The sequence below is a fragment of the Desmodus rotundus genome, chromosome 6 (assembly GCF_022682495.2).
Source record: "Desmodus rotundus isolate HL8 chromosome 6, HLdesRot8A.1, whole genome shotgun sequence".
Lineage (NCBI taxonomy): Eukaryota > Metazoa > Chordata > Mammalia > Chiroptera > Phyllostomidae > Desmodus > Desmodus rotundus.
Window position 1 is genome coordinate 156,711,368 of NC_071392.1, and position 16,483 is coordinate 156,727,850.

General features: G+C 49.3%; 1 protein-coding gene across 3 annotated transcripts in view; it reads left to right on the forward strand.

Moving 5' to 3' along the window:
• Positions 1-14,972: 14,972 nt before the first annotated feature.
• Positions 14,973-16,483, forward strand: part of BAIAP2L1 (BAR/IMD domain containing adaptor protein 2 like 1) — a 55,223-nt gene continuing 53,712 nt past the window's right edge. For 2 of the 3 annotated variants that reach the window (XM_053926364.2, XM_053926365.2), the window contains exon 1: positions 14,973-15,307. In XM_053926364.2, coding sequence (XP_053782339.1) covers positions 15,257-15,307 — 51 coding nt within the window. In that variant the 5' untranslated portion in view covers positions 14,973-15,256. The remainder of the gene's footprint in view (positions 15,308-16,483) is intronic. The other variant, XM_053926367.2, reaches the window with a different exon arrangement.

Below are 16,483 nucleotides of genomic sequence, written 5' to 3' on the forward strand. Positions count from 1 at the left end.
GAAGCAGCATCTGATTTTGCGAAGCTGCTGGCAGGGCTGGAACCAATCAGGCTCAGGCCTTTCTCGTGTCGCAGATGAGGAAACTGAGGCTCAGCGATTTGGCGTTGGTCTGGAGCAGAACTCGGGTCTCCTCGCTAAGAGCCCTCGTTTACTGTATAACACAGGGGCTTCTGGGATAGTGCTTCTCAAACGTTAGCCTCATCGGAATCCCTGGAGGGCTGTAGGTCTGGGGCGGGAGCCGGAGAATCTGCATTTCTAACAAGTTCCCAGGTGATGCTAATGCTGCTGGTCCAGGGACCAGGATTGAGAACCACTGTTAAAATCCAGGTGTAAGATTGACTGTCGGAAACCAACAACGTCATTCTACAGCTGGCCAAAGCGGGTGAGCATGGTAACAGACAGGACCTGGAGGGGAACGAGACGCGGAAGATGACCACCTAGCGGCGGTCCTCGCCCCAAGCTGGCTTTCTTAAGACCTTTCTCTATGCAGCAATCCCTCTACAGGGCTTTGGTGGGTGTGTTTCGGCAAGTGTCCCCACTTCACCTCATTTTCTCTTTCATGGGGGGGTCTTCCTCTTTCTGCTGGGTCATTCACGTGGGTATCTCACAGATGTGAGGGCCTTTCCTTTCTTCAGCCTAGTTTTTCTAGGCGTTTTCAGGACCCACCAGCTACTTCCAAAGGCTGAGAGCAGCCCTGGACAGAGCTGCCCTCCAGGACGGGACCCCTCATGAGCACCCTGGAGTATAAGAGGTGCTCTCGGAGAACACACCATTTGTTATTTAATACTTATGAGTTGATTTGAATGTGCATTAAGAAAATAGCAAACCTATGAATTCACACCTACTGTGCATTGTTTGAACTGTTCCCTCTTTAAATAAATTTAAGTTTAAAAAGAATGGACTTGAAGAACCCATATTGACAGACCAATGAAGCAGGCGGCGAATTGAAGGCCCGTGAGGCTGGCTGAGTGTGGCCAGCGTGGCTTCTGTGGATTCCTGGAAAACGTGGGTCCCGAGTCTCGCAGGGCAGGGTGAGCAGGTGAGTCCGCTCACATTGTTTCCCTGCAACCTTCCCTTCGTTGCATGAAACGTAACAACAACTGTACTTATTGTGCATTTGTATTTTGTGACTTATTGGGTGTATTACTCTCCATATCTTATAACTTATTTCTTTAAAATATGTGAATTTACAAATTTGCTGTGATTTTAAAGTGGGATTTTTATAACGTTTGGGAGTAGAATTCCTTGTCCTTGAGGAACACATTTTCAATGTTGTAATGAAAATCAGTTGGAAGAGAAGACTCTGCATATAGAAAATTACTTTAGAGACAAATTTTCAATTCCTTTTTTACTTAAAAAATGAGCTGTGTTGTTATTAAAAAAGCAACTTTATTCAATTATGTTTATTTCCTTCTCTATTTTATACTGTTTCTCATTCCATATAGATTTGAGATGACTCTAGAAAGAACACACACGATAAAAGAAAAATTAAGAAACTGAAACTGAATATGAAAAGTAGGAAGTCAAGGCAGAGGGAAGTGAGAACGCCAGTGTGGAGGCTCTGCGGCCCCAGGCGGTTAATACGTGGTGGTCGTTGGGTTTCAGATTCGGCTCCCAGCTCTCTGGCAGCTGGAGAGAAAGAGACCCAATCTTTTCATGAGTTTCATTTTGGGAAAAGAGGAAGCATGTCCGTTCCTTGGGGAAAGCAGAGCTTCCCCCAGGACTATCGATCACCACGGGGCCGGGGGGGGGGGGGGGGGGGGGGGGGGGGGGGGCCGGGGGGGCGGGGGGCGCGGAGCATTGCATGATGTAAGGGGTCATGACCTTGACGTTCCTAAAGCAAAGAGAACAGTCACTTCCCTATCACCACACCATTTTCCAGAATACTCACCTGATGTCCTGGGTGCGATGCTGTACTTACAAGCTTCTCTCTCTAACAACCAAAGTGTTTTAAGACGTTTAACTGGTGACACCACCTTCCCATCAATGACTCCCAAATTCATAGTCTCCCAACTCCAGGCTCCTCCACTCAATGCCTCCCACACACCTCCTCATGGGCTCTAACCTCAAAAATCAAAACTCTTGCTCTTCCCCTAGAGACCTCCCCACCCTCAGCTGATGACAGTCCCACTGCTCTGTTTTATGAGGCCCAAAGCCTTGACCCCTCCCACCCCCATCTCATCCATCCAGAAATGTCATTGTTCCATCTTCCAAACACATCCAGGCAGAATCTGACTGTCTGACCCTGCCTACCACCTCTACTGTCACCACCCCACGTGAGCCACTGATAGCTGTCACCTGTAACATGCAGTAGCCATGTAATAGGCCTCCCCACATCCATCCTATCCCCCACCCCCCTGGCTGTCTAGCCTCAGCCCGGATGCCAGACCAATCCTTTGCAAACATAAATCACATCGTGACCTGGGCTGAAATCGCTAAGAGGGCTCCCTTGTTCCCTCAGAGAGTATGATGAAGTCTTACCCAGGGACCAGGCTCCCCACGACGAGGCCCTGTGACTTGGCTTCTGTCACATCAACCCTTTGCTGCTCCTTGAACTTGTCAGATGTGCCCTCAGCCTTAGTCCCGGCTGTTCTCCTTGCCTGGGACACTCTTCTTCTGACACCTATAGTTTCCTTCCTTCTCGACGACCACTTTCTCGCCCTACCTTAATCATCCTATTTAAATTTCCCCCTTCCTTCTCCCCTACCTCCCCTTCCAATACCACTTATCCTGCTCAATGTTTTCTTCTCCTTGTGACTGTCATTCATCTCCTTCTGGCAGTGCATATAGTTACATTGTAGAATTTGCTTCTTTACTACTGTATCAGTCAGAATAGGCCAGACTATGCTGCAGTAACAAACACCTCCAGAATCTCAGTGACTACGAAAAAATGTTGATTTTTCACTCGTGCTACATGTCTCAGGGACCTAGGCTGACTATACAGCCTCCGACTGAAATGTTTCCGGCTTACACATCAGGGGGCAGAGGGAAAGCTCTGGAGGGTCTCACTCCAACTCCTAAATGCTCTGGTCCAGAAGCAATGCATCACTTCTCACAATTCACTGGCCAGAATTGGCCCATGCTTCCCACAAACCCAAGTCCAGGAAGTAAAGTCCTACCATCTGTCCAGAAGGGGGAGAACTGGCGCCCTTAGAGAACTAATGATGGCACAGGATGCTGGAGACTACTGCGACTGTGCCAATGTTATCACGTGTCTTCCCCTCTAGAACACAAGCTCCACAAAAGGCAAGTATCTCTAGCACCCAGAACAGTGCCTGGCACATAGTAGATGCTCAATAAATACTTTTTAAATGGTTGGATGGATTACATGCTTACATTCACATCTGGGACAGAAAGTTAGGAGTGAAATCGAAACCCCAAATCAAACACATATACTGCAGACATGTAGGAAGGGGGGTTTTTAACCCACTCCTGTGCTATTTTTGAAGCTCATGAAATTACTTTCAAACTTTTCCAAGAAGGGTCCTACAGCTTTCACCAGGTTGTCAAAGGCACCTTTAAAATAGATCAAGAACTGGTCCAGGAAGGTGGGGATTTGGGGTATGTCCAGTAGAATGCCAGAATCCACAGCTGATATTAATCAGGGACGAAAGGCTAGTCGGTGAGTCACTTCACCTCTCCCTGCCTCAGTGTCCTCATCTGGGAATTGACTGTCTTTGGGGATCAAATGAACAAGCTCTTTCTACACTGGCAAGTGACTCACAAAGACTGCAAATCTTGGAGGGGGGGGGTGTGGGGGAGCTGCCACACTCACCCGTGCAGCCAGTGCGCCACCTGGTGGGCACAGAGGCCAACCAGCACAGCCGGCACAGCCCTGGCCCTCCTGAGGCCCAGGTGGCAGCTGGCATTCAGGAAGGCTTCAGGGGATCCAAGTGTATGCAGACCTAGGAGCGAGACAGGCCTTTCGGTCCTCCCTGCAGGGCAGGGTGGAACTCCAGCGCTGGGCTGCCTGGCACCATCCTCTCCTCTGTCCACCGACACCTCTCAGATTCTCAGACAGCAACTGCGTCTCGTTCAGAAGGGACAAAACTGTTTGGAAATTTCATGAACTTGCAAAAGAAAGAAAAGAACTGTGCAAGCAAGGTGAGGGAGGCAGTTGACTCAGCGCGAAACTGAAGGGAACCCTGAACGGCTCGGCCATCAAGATCTCTTAATGCAACATTTTAGAAAAATCAGAATTAGTGGGGAAAAAGATAATGGTGAACAAAATTTCAAATGTTTAAGTAAGGACCAAGCTCAGTCTGCCTGATCTTTCCATTTGCCTCAGGCTGTGGCAGGGCTCACAGGGCAGGGACAGATCCTTATCATGCTGGCCCTAGAAAGGCCCTGGAGGGACCCAGGGACACCTGCCACCCCGGCCAGCCCTCCTGGGCCCACTCTTTTTTTTCTGAGACACAGAGACAGGAGCAGAGGGTACCAGGGGTCTCGCTGGCTGGGCTTTGCAAAACAGCGACCTGAGGGAGACAGCGCCCGGCCTGAAGCAGCAAACTAGCCCACGGGAACAGGTAGCTGCCACCTGGTGTCCCTTCCCTACAGCAGCCAAGGACACACTGCCCCCCTCCCCAATGACTACAGCAAAGTCCCTGAGACTCTCGGGTCCCTTCACAGACGCGTCATTGTACAAAGTTAACACACGCAGGCTTGGGGTCCTTTTCCCACCTGGCATCGGCCCAGCCCGGGGTGGCATTTATCTCCAAGGCAAACAGAGCTGCCTCAGTACCCGTGACTGGTCCTGTTTACTGATGGTATCACACCCATGGGGCTTCCTGATCCATGTGACTCAGTCTGCTGGTCAAGGTGACTCACACCTTGACCCACCTACACAGGCAAGAATCTGGCTCCCAGAAGGGACCCAGTCATCAGAGAGCTAAGCCGCAGCGGAACCCTGACCTGATGTGAAAAGTAGGAAGCCCCCGTCAATGCCGCGTGTGCCAACCTCACGGCATCCATCCACTCTTCTCAATGACAAAAAGGCTCCATGTGGGGAAGTGTCTTGTCCAAAGACACACAGCAAGTGGCAGAGGGTTTGCTTACTGCCTGGTGACACAGTCAGCAAAATCGGGCCGGGAGAAATGATTGCAAAAGGCAGAGACGGGAGAGGGGTATTCCACGGACGGGCAGGGCAAAACAGGTGGACGAAATCTAGCAGGTAACTGAGATCTCTTAAGTGGGGGCCCAGGTTCCAACAGCACGTCCCTGGTTTCCTCCAAAGGAGTCTTCTCCAAATGGTGGCCTGGGAGCCATTGGTGGCTCAGGAACAGTGTCTTCCAGCCTGGTCACCTAGCCCATCTATGGCTGTCCCCTTGTCTACCATCACAGCTGCTAAAGGCCAGTGATTCCGGGTGGGTAGGTCACCACAGAAACAATACATCAGAAAAGTTATAGAGGGTAGAAAAGGGGAAGGGGTGAAGAAGTACCAGCTGGCTATTACAGAACAGTCATGGGGATGTAAAGTACAGCGTAGGGAATACAGTCACTAATGTTCCAATAACTGTATGGTGTCAGATGGGTACTGGCTATCGGGATGATCACTTTCTAAGTTATATAATGTCTAACCCCTGGGGCGTACACTGGAAACTAATATAATGTGTGTCAATGATAAATGAAAAATTTAAAAATGATTTACATTTTTTAAAACCAGTGTTACAGAGAACAAGTTGATGGTTGCCAGAGGGAGGGGAGAGGGGGATGAGAAATAAATAGATATCTTATGAAAAAAAGAATGGCTTCAGGAATGACTAGACCCAGGTGAGTCAGAACAAAATAAAGAGAGCCCTGGCTGGTGTGGCTCCGTTGCTTGGGCGTGGTCCCATCAACCAGAAGGTCACAGGTTCAGTTCTCCATCAGAGCACACGCCTGGGTTGCAGGTTCAGTCTTGGTCGGGGTGTATACGAGGGGCACCCAATTAATGATTCTCTCTCACATCGACGCTTCTCTCCCTCCCTTTCTCCCCCCACTCCCCCCTCTCTAAAATCAATGAGTATGTCCTTGGGGAGGGGGGCTAAAAAATTTTTTAATAATAAAAAAGAAAAAGAGAAGCATTAACTCTGCAAAAAGTAATGATGATGATGATGATGATGATGACGACTTGAAATTCAGCTACAGAGGCGTTACGCAACCTGTGAGGTATGTGGAAATTCCATGTGACTTGACCGGCCAGGCTGGGAGCCTGGAAGTGGGGGAGAAAGAGCAGGCCAACCAATCTCGGCGTGAGCTGCAATCTCTGTTGACAGTGGAGTGGAGTGAACCAGAAATAAAAAACAGGCTGGAGAGATGAGAGGCGGGGAGCAGTCCGCAGCCTCAGAATGTGGGCCCATGACCTCCAGTGTCCACGAAGGCAGCCTGGCCACCCTCGGCCCCTCCTGGCCAGCAGTCCCAGGCGCAGGGTGTCCGCACCGTGCTGCACAGCTGCTCCTCACCCCTGTGTATCCTGAGGGGAGCCTGGCCGCCGGGTAGCCGCATCTCTGGATGAGGGGCAGCAGCCCCCGGACTGCCCTCAGGGTCGTCTGGAGTACTGCCCGCCCCGTTCCTATTGATCAGGGCATGGTGGCCCAGGGACATGATGTGACTTGCTCCAAGTCACCCAGGGACCATTATCACTGGGATAGAAACTGAGTTTACAAGACCTATGCCCTTCCCACATGCCAGGCCCCCTGTCCTCACACTCTGTCTCATTTCAATGGCAGAGGAGACCCCTGTCCCCAAGTCACAGAGGGGACAGACCCCAGACCATAGGGCTACTCTGATATCAATGTCAGGCTTACAACAGCCTGGAAACATTACAAAGCACAAAAGCGTCTTTCTCTCAGCGGCTGTTTCCACACGGAGGAGGAATCCAGTGAGTCTACCTTGAAGAGTCTGTTCAATAACCCAACACCTAGCTCAATGGGAATGAGAGGAAATGCAGACACACAAATATTTTGTCTGCTTAGTATCGAAGATCCGAACATTTCACAACCCAAGGAGCTCTGCATGACATTGTGTCGTAAAATCTCATCTCCTTGCACGTTGGGAAGAAAGCCACTGCGCTAGGAGAAATCCCCCACGAATTATGAACTCAATTACAGGCCCAGAGACGGATCATCGTGGTCGCTAATAACCATGCAGGAATGCCTTCCTGCTCGGCGCCCCTGGGGATACTGTCATTGTGTCGCTGCTGTTGTTTTGTGGGGACAATAACTGACTCAGAAGCAAAGCGGATGATTCGTCTGTAGAAGGCTTTTATTTGCCAACTTTGAAACATGATTCAGAAATATTTTTCTTGGAAAATTGGGTGTAAAATTGTGTTCTTCAGGGAAAGTAAACTAAAAGTGCTTTTACAAAGTAGCTTGAGGATATAAACTCACAAATAATAGGGGATTCCCCCCCCCCAGAAAGATCCAATTTTAACATTTCCCCCTTTGTCTCCATCATCCTATTCTTACTTGGCAGGCCATGCGTCTTTTTGTTTTAGCTCCAAAATATGATCATCCCCCAAATAAAGAAGTTTAAATGTATTAAAATTTCAAAAAGCCCTTTCTCACCTCTTGGATTTTTCATCTGGACACGCAGGACCTCTGTGTATATGGACTTTAACACAATCTCATGTCCCCCCATATTTAGTAACAGTATATGCCCCTTGGGAAGGCTTTCAGCTGCAAAGAACTCAGAACGCAGTGCTCTCCGATGATGGCGGATCCCACTTTCTCCCCCTCCACTGGCCAGTCTCGATTTGTTGATTCCAGCCTTCTTTGCTGTTTGGAGCTTCCAAGATGGTGGCTGCTTCTTGCCCAGAGATCACATCTGCTATCTGGGAAGTTATCAGGGGCCACCTGAACTTTAACTGTTTCACATTTGTCCCTCTCAACAGATCACCGTTTGCTTTATCTCTTCAGCCAGAAGTGTGCCTATTCTGCCACTCCTAACTGCGAGGGAGACCAGAGAAATCAAGTATTTTGTTCTCCAGCCCCTATGCTAGGAAAGGGAGATCTGCAATCCTATGTCTGCTTGGTGCCTTACCAAGGCTACAGCAATTGTAAACTTTAAATATCTCTAGACGCAACAAACAATGCCTAGAATGCGTGTTCTTCACTGGTGAGTGCACCCTACTGAAGACGATTGAAAGAGTGAGGCGCTCTCTGTCAGCTGTGGTGTTAGACCTTGGTCCTTGAGTTTGGCTAAGAAGGAATTCCTAGTCAAGAACTCTAGTGAAGAGAACGTTTATTTAGAAAGTCACAGAGGTAGAAGAAGTGAACCAGCTGGGCTGCATGGACTCAGGAAACACGTTACAGAGGTAAAAGAAGGGTCCTGGGAGCTTACAAGAAAGAAAGCAAAAGATACTCGCCTCAGGGAAGAAGGGGGGAAAGGTGCAGGTGTGCTCGGGAGATAGAGCACCTGCCTGCTGGGTCCTTTGCCTTAAGGGTTTTTATCTGTTTTCTAAAGGTAAGAACGTTAGAGGAGGATCTCAATAGAATACTCATCAGCTTTCCAGGTGTGTCGGCTTAGGGTTCTGGTCTCTACTGATTGGTCAGCGCTAGGGTAGGGGTCGTTGGTCATTGCATCTGGCCCTGATGTCAGCCACGGTGTCTCTTCGCCTGGTTTTGCTGCTTTTCTGGGCCTGGAGCTGAAACACAACTGAGGCCTAAATGTTACCTCTAGTTTAACCAAAACTTTGTCTCTGCAGTCAGCTGACCCAAGGCTCTGTCCCTAAGATTATTTCATGTGAGTCAGAACCTCATTGTCCTGAAGGGCTGAATGCTTAAGGGAGTGGTCGTACAAAGGAGGAGGCAGGTGAGTCGGGGTGCTGACTGGGGCCGGTTTAAGTCGGCTATTTGTCTCAATTTCCCCATTGCACTGCCATTCCTTGCCAAGGAATTTTCCTAGCTTCTTCCTATCCTGCCTCCTTTCCACCAGGAATTTGTGATTCCTGCTGCTGGGCCCAGAGAGCTGCCTGATGTCATAGCCAAATGCACACTAAAAGTTTTATAGCGAGTGGACGCTAATGGGACGTTACAACCAGCCTAAGTGGTGAAGTCTGCCTTTCATACTCAGCAGAGTTTCCATTGATTCCTAAGCTTTCTTGTGCTTCTTGCTCAACGTCAATATGTTGGGGACATTTTTAAAGAAACGCATAAATTACTGCTCAACGTTTTTGCTTAATTATTTATAATTGCATGCATTTGCCTAATGGAGATTTTCATTTTATGCTGAATTTCAAGATCCACGGGGCTAATACTTCCTCTTTTAGAAACACAGTCGCATCCTCTCATCATGTATTGCTCTCACAGATCCATGGAAATTCAGAGTCAGAGCGGAGGAGCAGTTACAGGCACAGGGAAAGGTCACAGAAGCTCTGAACTGTTCTGGAAAAAATGCACTGGAAATAAATGCCAGAGCCCCAAGTAGAAGGAGCCCGTGTGGTGAGGTGGCACCTGATGGACACAAACACGAGTGTGTGACAAGGTGCAGGCAAAAAAAATTCATCAGAGGCAGGCTTTTGCTCTCCCTGAAAAAGTGTGGAAAAGTCAAATAGTCCTAGTAGAAAAAGGCTATTCCATTATATTCCACCCCTTAGCACCCCCTGCTGTTCACTTTGGGGAACTGCTTGACAATCCAGTTTTCTCTCTGCCCTCACTGCTAGAACAGTGGCAATCAGGAAGAAAAGGAGACTTGTTTATCTGGCTTGATAGGTTTCTGTAAAAGCACTTCAGAGCGTCTTTTCTCAAGTCTTCCCTCTCCGAAAACGCTCAGCTGAAGGTAAACGTGTTCCAGAACTGACTGCGCTTGTGTAGCAAGGAAAAATATTGGGTACACTGGGCAAGGGTTTAAGTCCGATGAACAGCAAACTTGTAGATGTGGTCGATGTTTGGAATTTGCTAAATAAAGAAAATAAATCCGCTTAGGAGAAGAAAGTCTGGAACTTTCTCTGCTGATGTTTTCCCATGGAAAAATCAAGACGAGGCCAGTGCAGATTGGCCAGATTCATTTGCACAAATCCACAGTCTCCCCGTGAAGCCGAATCGCCCGGGGGTTCTCAGGGGTTCTCAGGACAACAGCCCAGTGTGTCTCGCTCCCCTTCTGCCTGTGGAAAAGTAAAGAATGTTCAGGTAATCTCGGCCTCTGGCAAACAGCCTCTCCTCACAGAGGCCAACCTGCACCTGGAGATAAAAAGACACTTCAGAATCAGGGCTGCGAATGGCAGTTTAAAAACAATTTTAAGACAATTTTAGACATAAAAGTAACTTGAAGACCAACGACCCTCATTCAGAGGTGAAAAAAAACGGAGAGCAAGAAGTGAAAAATGCCCCGCCCGGTCCTATATACCGAGAGAGGCAAACGGGAACAGGATCCCAGGCCTCCCCGCCCAGCCCTTATCACTCCAGGAGCGGTCTCGAATGGAAACCGCTCCTGGAAGGGGACAAAGGCCCTTTCAGGCTCCTGGTAGACGGAAGACCCAGAATTCCTCTAATTACCAATACTTCAAATTATGGATAAAAGGTAACAAAAGTATTTTAACACATAGCTGAGTTTGCAAGAAAAAAAGCAAACATTCTCCAGTACCAAAATCCCAAAGAAAAGAAAACCAAGCCGTGGTTGGGAGCCGGGAATGGGCCCAAACGGTCAGGTGTTTCAAATGTTCTGCGTTTCACCTGTGTAAGGACTGGAACTGTGTACAAGACGGGGCAGGGGGTGGGGGGGCAGACACTCAGCCCCATTCATGCAGGTGGGGCCCTCAGAAGACTGCGTGCCAGTAAGGGGGGCCCAAGGAGGAGGACAGGGGAGTTTGACTTCACTGAGGCCTTCAGTAGAAGAAAATAAAATCCTAAGAAAAACTAACCCATCGAGCCTGCGTCATGTGGCAGGTGCCAAGTCTGAATTTTACACCCTCCCGTGGAATGCCTGCCAGGAACAAATGCAAAATTTTTCTGGAGAAATACTTCACAACCCAGGCACACAGGGTTCTTACAGACAAAATGGATCGCCACTAAAGATGACTCCACCACAAAAAAATGAAAGGATGTGACCCACCATGATAGGGGATCAGCAGGCACCACCATGGCTGAATGGCAAAATAAGCAACCAAACAAAATAAAACAAACAGAAACCATGCAGAGGTATCCAGCAGGGACTATAGAATAATGTTGTAAATGATTAAAGAGATGAAGGAGTAGAAACCATAAGGAAATTACACTGAAAAAAAAAAAACAACTAAAGACCTATAACAAAAGATTAGATTAGTAATTTTAAAACTTTTCTTAACACAAAGTTCAACCTAAATAACTTCCCTGGTGAATTCTACCAAACATTTAACTAAAAGTAAATACCAATTCTTCATAAACTCTTCCCAAAAATAGAGGATGAGAGAACACTCCCCAACCCCTTCTATAGGGTCACTTTTGCCCCAATATCCAAACATCACAAGAGGACAACAGACTAATGTCCCTTATGAATATAGACACAAGCATCATCAACAAAATATTAGCAAACTGAACCCGGATATTTGTAAACGACTGTTGATTCAACCTACAAAAATCAATCATTGTAATACACCAAATTAATAGAATAGAGGACAAAAACCACATGATCGCCTCAATAGACACGGAAAAAGCATTTGACAAAATCCAGCACCTTTTCATGTCAACAATAAACTAAGAATTCAAGCGAATTACCTCAGTCTGGGAATGATTAGAACTAATAAGTGTAGCAATATTGCAGATTACAAGATCAACATACATAAATCAATTCTATATCTATACACTTGTAACGAACAATCTGGAAATGAAAGTAAGAATATAATTCCATTTACACTAGCATGAAAAAATACTTAGAAATAAGCTGAACAAAAGAAGTGTGAAGTTTATCCTCTAAAAACTACAAAACATTGTTTTTAAAAGTGTAAGAAGACCTGAATACATGGGAGGACATTCATGCTCACAGATCAGGAGACTTCTGATAAGGATTCCACTGAATCCGAGTGGTTAGTTCAGGCTGCACTAGGCTGAAATCCAAAGTACGGGAAAGTGCTATGGGGTCAGGGGAAGAGCACTCTAGGAAGAAGCAACAGCTCAGTGAAAAACTATGCAGCAGAAATGAACTGGGCAAGCTAGAGAAGTTAATGCTGTCTGGCTTGGAAGAAAGTTCCAGAAAAGTGAACGCATTTTCAATTCACATCTGCTTGTTCAGAATAAAAACACTCACTACTGACAGTTTAGCTGTGTAGAGAAATCATACCTCTCTTTCACATCCTCTCTCTTGGTATTTTATGTGGGAATGTGGCCAAAACTGCTGTTATCAGCAGGACCTCTGCTGCCACAGAACAGCAGAATTCTCATGGACATCCCAGAGCACCCATCAAGGCAGAGAGCCCCTCAGCGGGCCCCACAGTAAGTTCAAAACAAGACATTGGCCTCAAAACCAGAGCCTGTTTGGAGCATGGCTTTCAAAATCTTACTGGCATTATCACCGGCAATTGTGTCTTATGACTTCTCTTAACATAAAGAGGATTTTTGGTTATTTAAACTCAAGCAGGAGCTACAAGGGGAAAGCAGCCTCGGTGGCCTGGCCCTGGGGAGGTGTGGCACTGATTTCCAGTGAGGCTGAGCCAGCTCTTCTGCAGGCCTGCGTTCTGGGCAGTTGGTGATGGGTGACAGGGGTTTCTCAGCAGGTGGAGAACTGCTGTTTGTTTGCCCCTAGTCCATGAGGCTTAGGCCCGGCCAAAAGAATGCAGAAACAGTGTGACGTCACACGCTGACCAAGAGAATTGTTAAAGCCAGGGCTGCTCCTCACCTCCTGAGTCACTCCTTCCTATCGATTCACTTCCATTTGCTCTGAGCATCCTGCAGTCTCAGGACAGCTAAGACTGTGGGTTTCCAAGCTTACTTGAAACTCACATACTGAAGAACCCAACACAAATGGCCTTTTGAGAGCACTCCCACCTTTTGACACCTACAGCACGTTTGGCTGTACCTCTGCTACGGCGCTCATTGTCGTGCTCCTGAAATCCTACCTCCTGCACACGTATTAAAGGCTTAGGTCAAGCCCAGGTCACGCTGTTCTCTTGCAGCCCCAGCACAGCACCTGGCACACAGCAGATAATCAATACTCTCTCGGTCTTTAGTTCAACAAACACCTGCCAGGGACCCACGCGCCAAGCACTGAGCTGGGGGCTGAACAGCAGTATTCTTAATGCCGGTACCAGCCAAGAACTGACCATTCTCGAAGACGTCTAAAGGAGCAGAATGGTCCTAACCAGGAAACTATTTCCATAAAGGAGAGTTTTAAATGGCTGAATATCTGTTTGGAGATTTGCATATAATTATGAACCTGGTCCTTAGATCAAATTCCAACTTTGGCAATCAAATCGGACCATCTCAGATACTTGCTGGCTTTATGGTGGTTTGTTAATCTGTCTCTTCCGGGTGGATTTCACACTGCCGAGCTGTAGGGTGTTGAAGGTTAAGCCTCTGCTCTCTTTCTGGCTCCTCGGCTGACTGCCTTGCAGCTGAGGTCAAATGACCTCATTCATCAGAAGGCACAGAGGGAAGTTCTAAAAGGTGATCTTCAAAGTCAAATCAGTGATTTTCAGGTTTAAATGAAAACTAACAGACATTCTAGAGAAGCTTAATTACCATGTACCAGTGATAATTATAAGGCCATGAGTACGTCTCAGTATGGCAAAGGAAACCCAATTGGCAAGTCTTGTGAGCCAAATGTTAGAAACCTGTTCAAAATGAAGGTAGCTGCTTCCACTGTCTAAACCCTAGAGGTGATGTGTGATTTCCCCCAACATCCAAAAACACGCAACCTTTTAGTTGCCAAGCAAGATATGTTTCATAGCTGGCAGATCCCATAACACTGTCCTAGAGCCCAAGTGTTTGTTTCTGGTCTAAGTCCAGCAGCAACTCATAGGCTTGGAGTTCCCGCCCCCGCCACACAGTGCTGTCTTTGTGTGCATTTCCCAGTGAACTTAATCACTGGAGAAGTTGAGAAGCCTCATATCTTAACAGCCCATAAAAGATGCAATTGCACCCAGACAGAAGTTTAAAAAAAAAAATCAGACTATAACCTCCCGCCAAGCTTGTTGGGTGAACGTCTCAGGTGCCAAGTGGTGTTCCCGCTGGGAGAAGCCTGTTCTGGATCTTCAGAATCCAGGGTGCGGCCGGGGTGAAGACGGAACAGGAAGCGTCAGGAGTCTGCACCTGCTGAGACTCTTGAGAGCTGAAAGGAAGAGTTGTCTCCATACCTAAGCTCAGCACGGATATTTAAATCTTGTGAACAGCATGGTGACACTACACTGCGTTAAATGTCGATCTCAATGTAAAGTTTAAACATGTAAGCAGATCTTTGCACTTATTAATTTTTGATATATGAGGAACTTTCCAAACTGCAAGTGGCAGGCCCCCTTTCTTCGTCTAGGAGAGCCTCTGCCACGGGATCCCTCAGATCTTTGGGGTCAGCAAGAGGGGTGCGCGGGAAGGTGTGAAGTGGAGAAATCAAATCAATTGGAGGACATGAGCCCCTCTTCCCGGGGCCTGCAAAAGGTAGGGCTGGTAGTAGGAGGGGCCTCCGAGACCAGCTCCGTGCGGGACACAATAGGGCTCTAGGAAGAGAGGCCCGACCGCCCTCAGTGCAGGTCCTGTCCCAGCAGAAGAGAAACCCTGGCTACCGACGCCGCCCAGGGTCCCTGAGTCACCAGGAGTTCCCCGCCGGAAGCGAAGCGGCACAGGTCGGCTGCCCGCCCGGGTGTGCCAACAGGTGGGCACACCCCGCCCACTTAGCCCAACTGGTCTCCGCCCCGCCCACCCGGGCCGCTGAGACCCGCCCACCAAGCTCGGCCCGCCTCCTCCCCTTCCCCCGGCCTCTAGGCCACGCCCACCCTGGCCGCTTCAGGTGGGGCTGCCCCGCCCAACCGAGCCGCGCACCCCCGTGGCCGCCCCGCCCACCCGGCCCCGCCCACCGCGGCCCCGCCCACCCCCGCCGCTTCAGGTGGGGCGGCCCGGCCCGGCCCGCTTGTCCAGCTGGCGTCAGGCCGCGTCTCCTCTGCTCCTCGCGGTCTTCCGCGGCGGAGGCGGCGGCGCTGCAAGTTTTGACATTTAGGCGGCGGAGACGCGCTCCGGCGCTCGCGGGCCCCCGGCTGTGGCGGTGGCTGACCCCCGTGGGCCCCTCAGTCGCGCCCCTGCAGTCCCGCCGCCCCGGGTCGGGCGGCCACGAGGCCCGGCCGCGTCCTCCCGCGCTCGCCCGTCCGGCGGCTGCAGCCATGTCGAAGGGGCCGGAGGAGGTGAACCGGCTCACCGAGAGCACCTACCGGGTACGCGGGGCGGGGGCCGGGGCGCTCCGGGGCTCGGGGCCGAGCGAGCGGGGCGGCCCGGCCGGCCGAAGGAAGGTCTGGCATTTTCACCTTGGGGCGAGGAGAGGACTTTACGCGGGAAGAGCCTCCCCTCCCCCTCCCGCCGCTCGGGGCGCAGGAGCCGCCCAGGGCGCTCCTTCGTTCACGACCCGACGTGTTCGGGGGTACTTGCGGAAGGGGAGGTGATCTGTGCCGTTTCGGGGGCCACGCCCGCTCCCGACTGCTGCCCGGAGTCGTGGCCGCGCCGAATCTCCCGAAGACCGGGGCCGAGCTCGTGCCCGCGAAGGCAGGGCTGCGCGGGGCCCGGCCCGGAGGGACTGGCGGGCGCGCCAGGTGAGCCGAGCGGCCCGGGGCTCCGCGGGGCGGCGCTCGGGGGCCTCGACACCCGCGCCCTCCGACCCTCTCCTCTCGCAAGCGCCGTGAAGTTCAACTTGGCTTTTACTGGAGTCCAGCAACAGCCGAGGTTTTCGTAAAACTGCCCGGACGTCAAAGAACGCCGTGATGGTCAATCTCTTCACTCACATTCGTTGCGCGAGAGTTTTTCCGGAAACAGACACAGATTTAGGATTAGTGACCAGTTGAGTCACTTTCAGGATTTACAAATGAATTCCAGTGGGAATAAGGGAGGTGTTTAATCATCTGCTATTAATAGAATACAAAACAACTTCTGTTTTAATTCGGCTTAGGCTCGTGGAACCCCTGAGACTTCTGAAGTTTTCCAAGTCGTGTATAGTCATTTTTATAAGGCCCACAGTGTGGTCATTCTTACACTTCTTTTTTCACCCTTAAAATCTAGTTATCTAGGTTGGCATGGTCTGCGTGAATTTCCCAGATCAGTGGACTGTATTTACTTTATTGGATAAGAACTTTAAAACAGCATGGAAGTATATTCATGATCTATTTTTTGAAGTTCGAAATGTTTTATTTCCTTCATCTGAATACAAAAGTACTGTAACATGTGGATTATAATTTACAGGTTCATAGACACAGTTGACAGGGCATTTGGAGGCTCAGTAAGTCCCTGTGACCAAAATCTGTTCCTTAGCCGTGTGTTACCTTAATGAGGGCATTTAGAAACCCCAGGAAGTTGAATGTTAAAGTTTTACATTTGTAGTGGGGCTGTTAATTTCAAGTGTT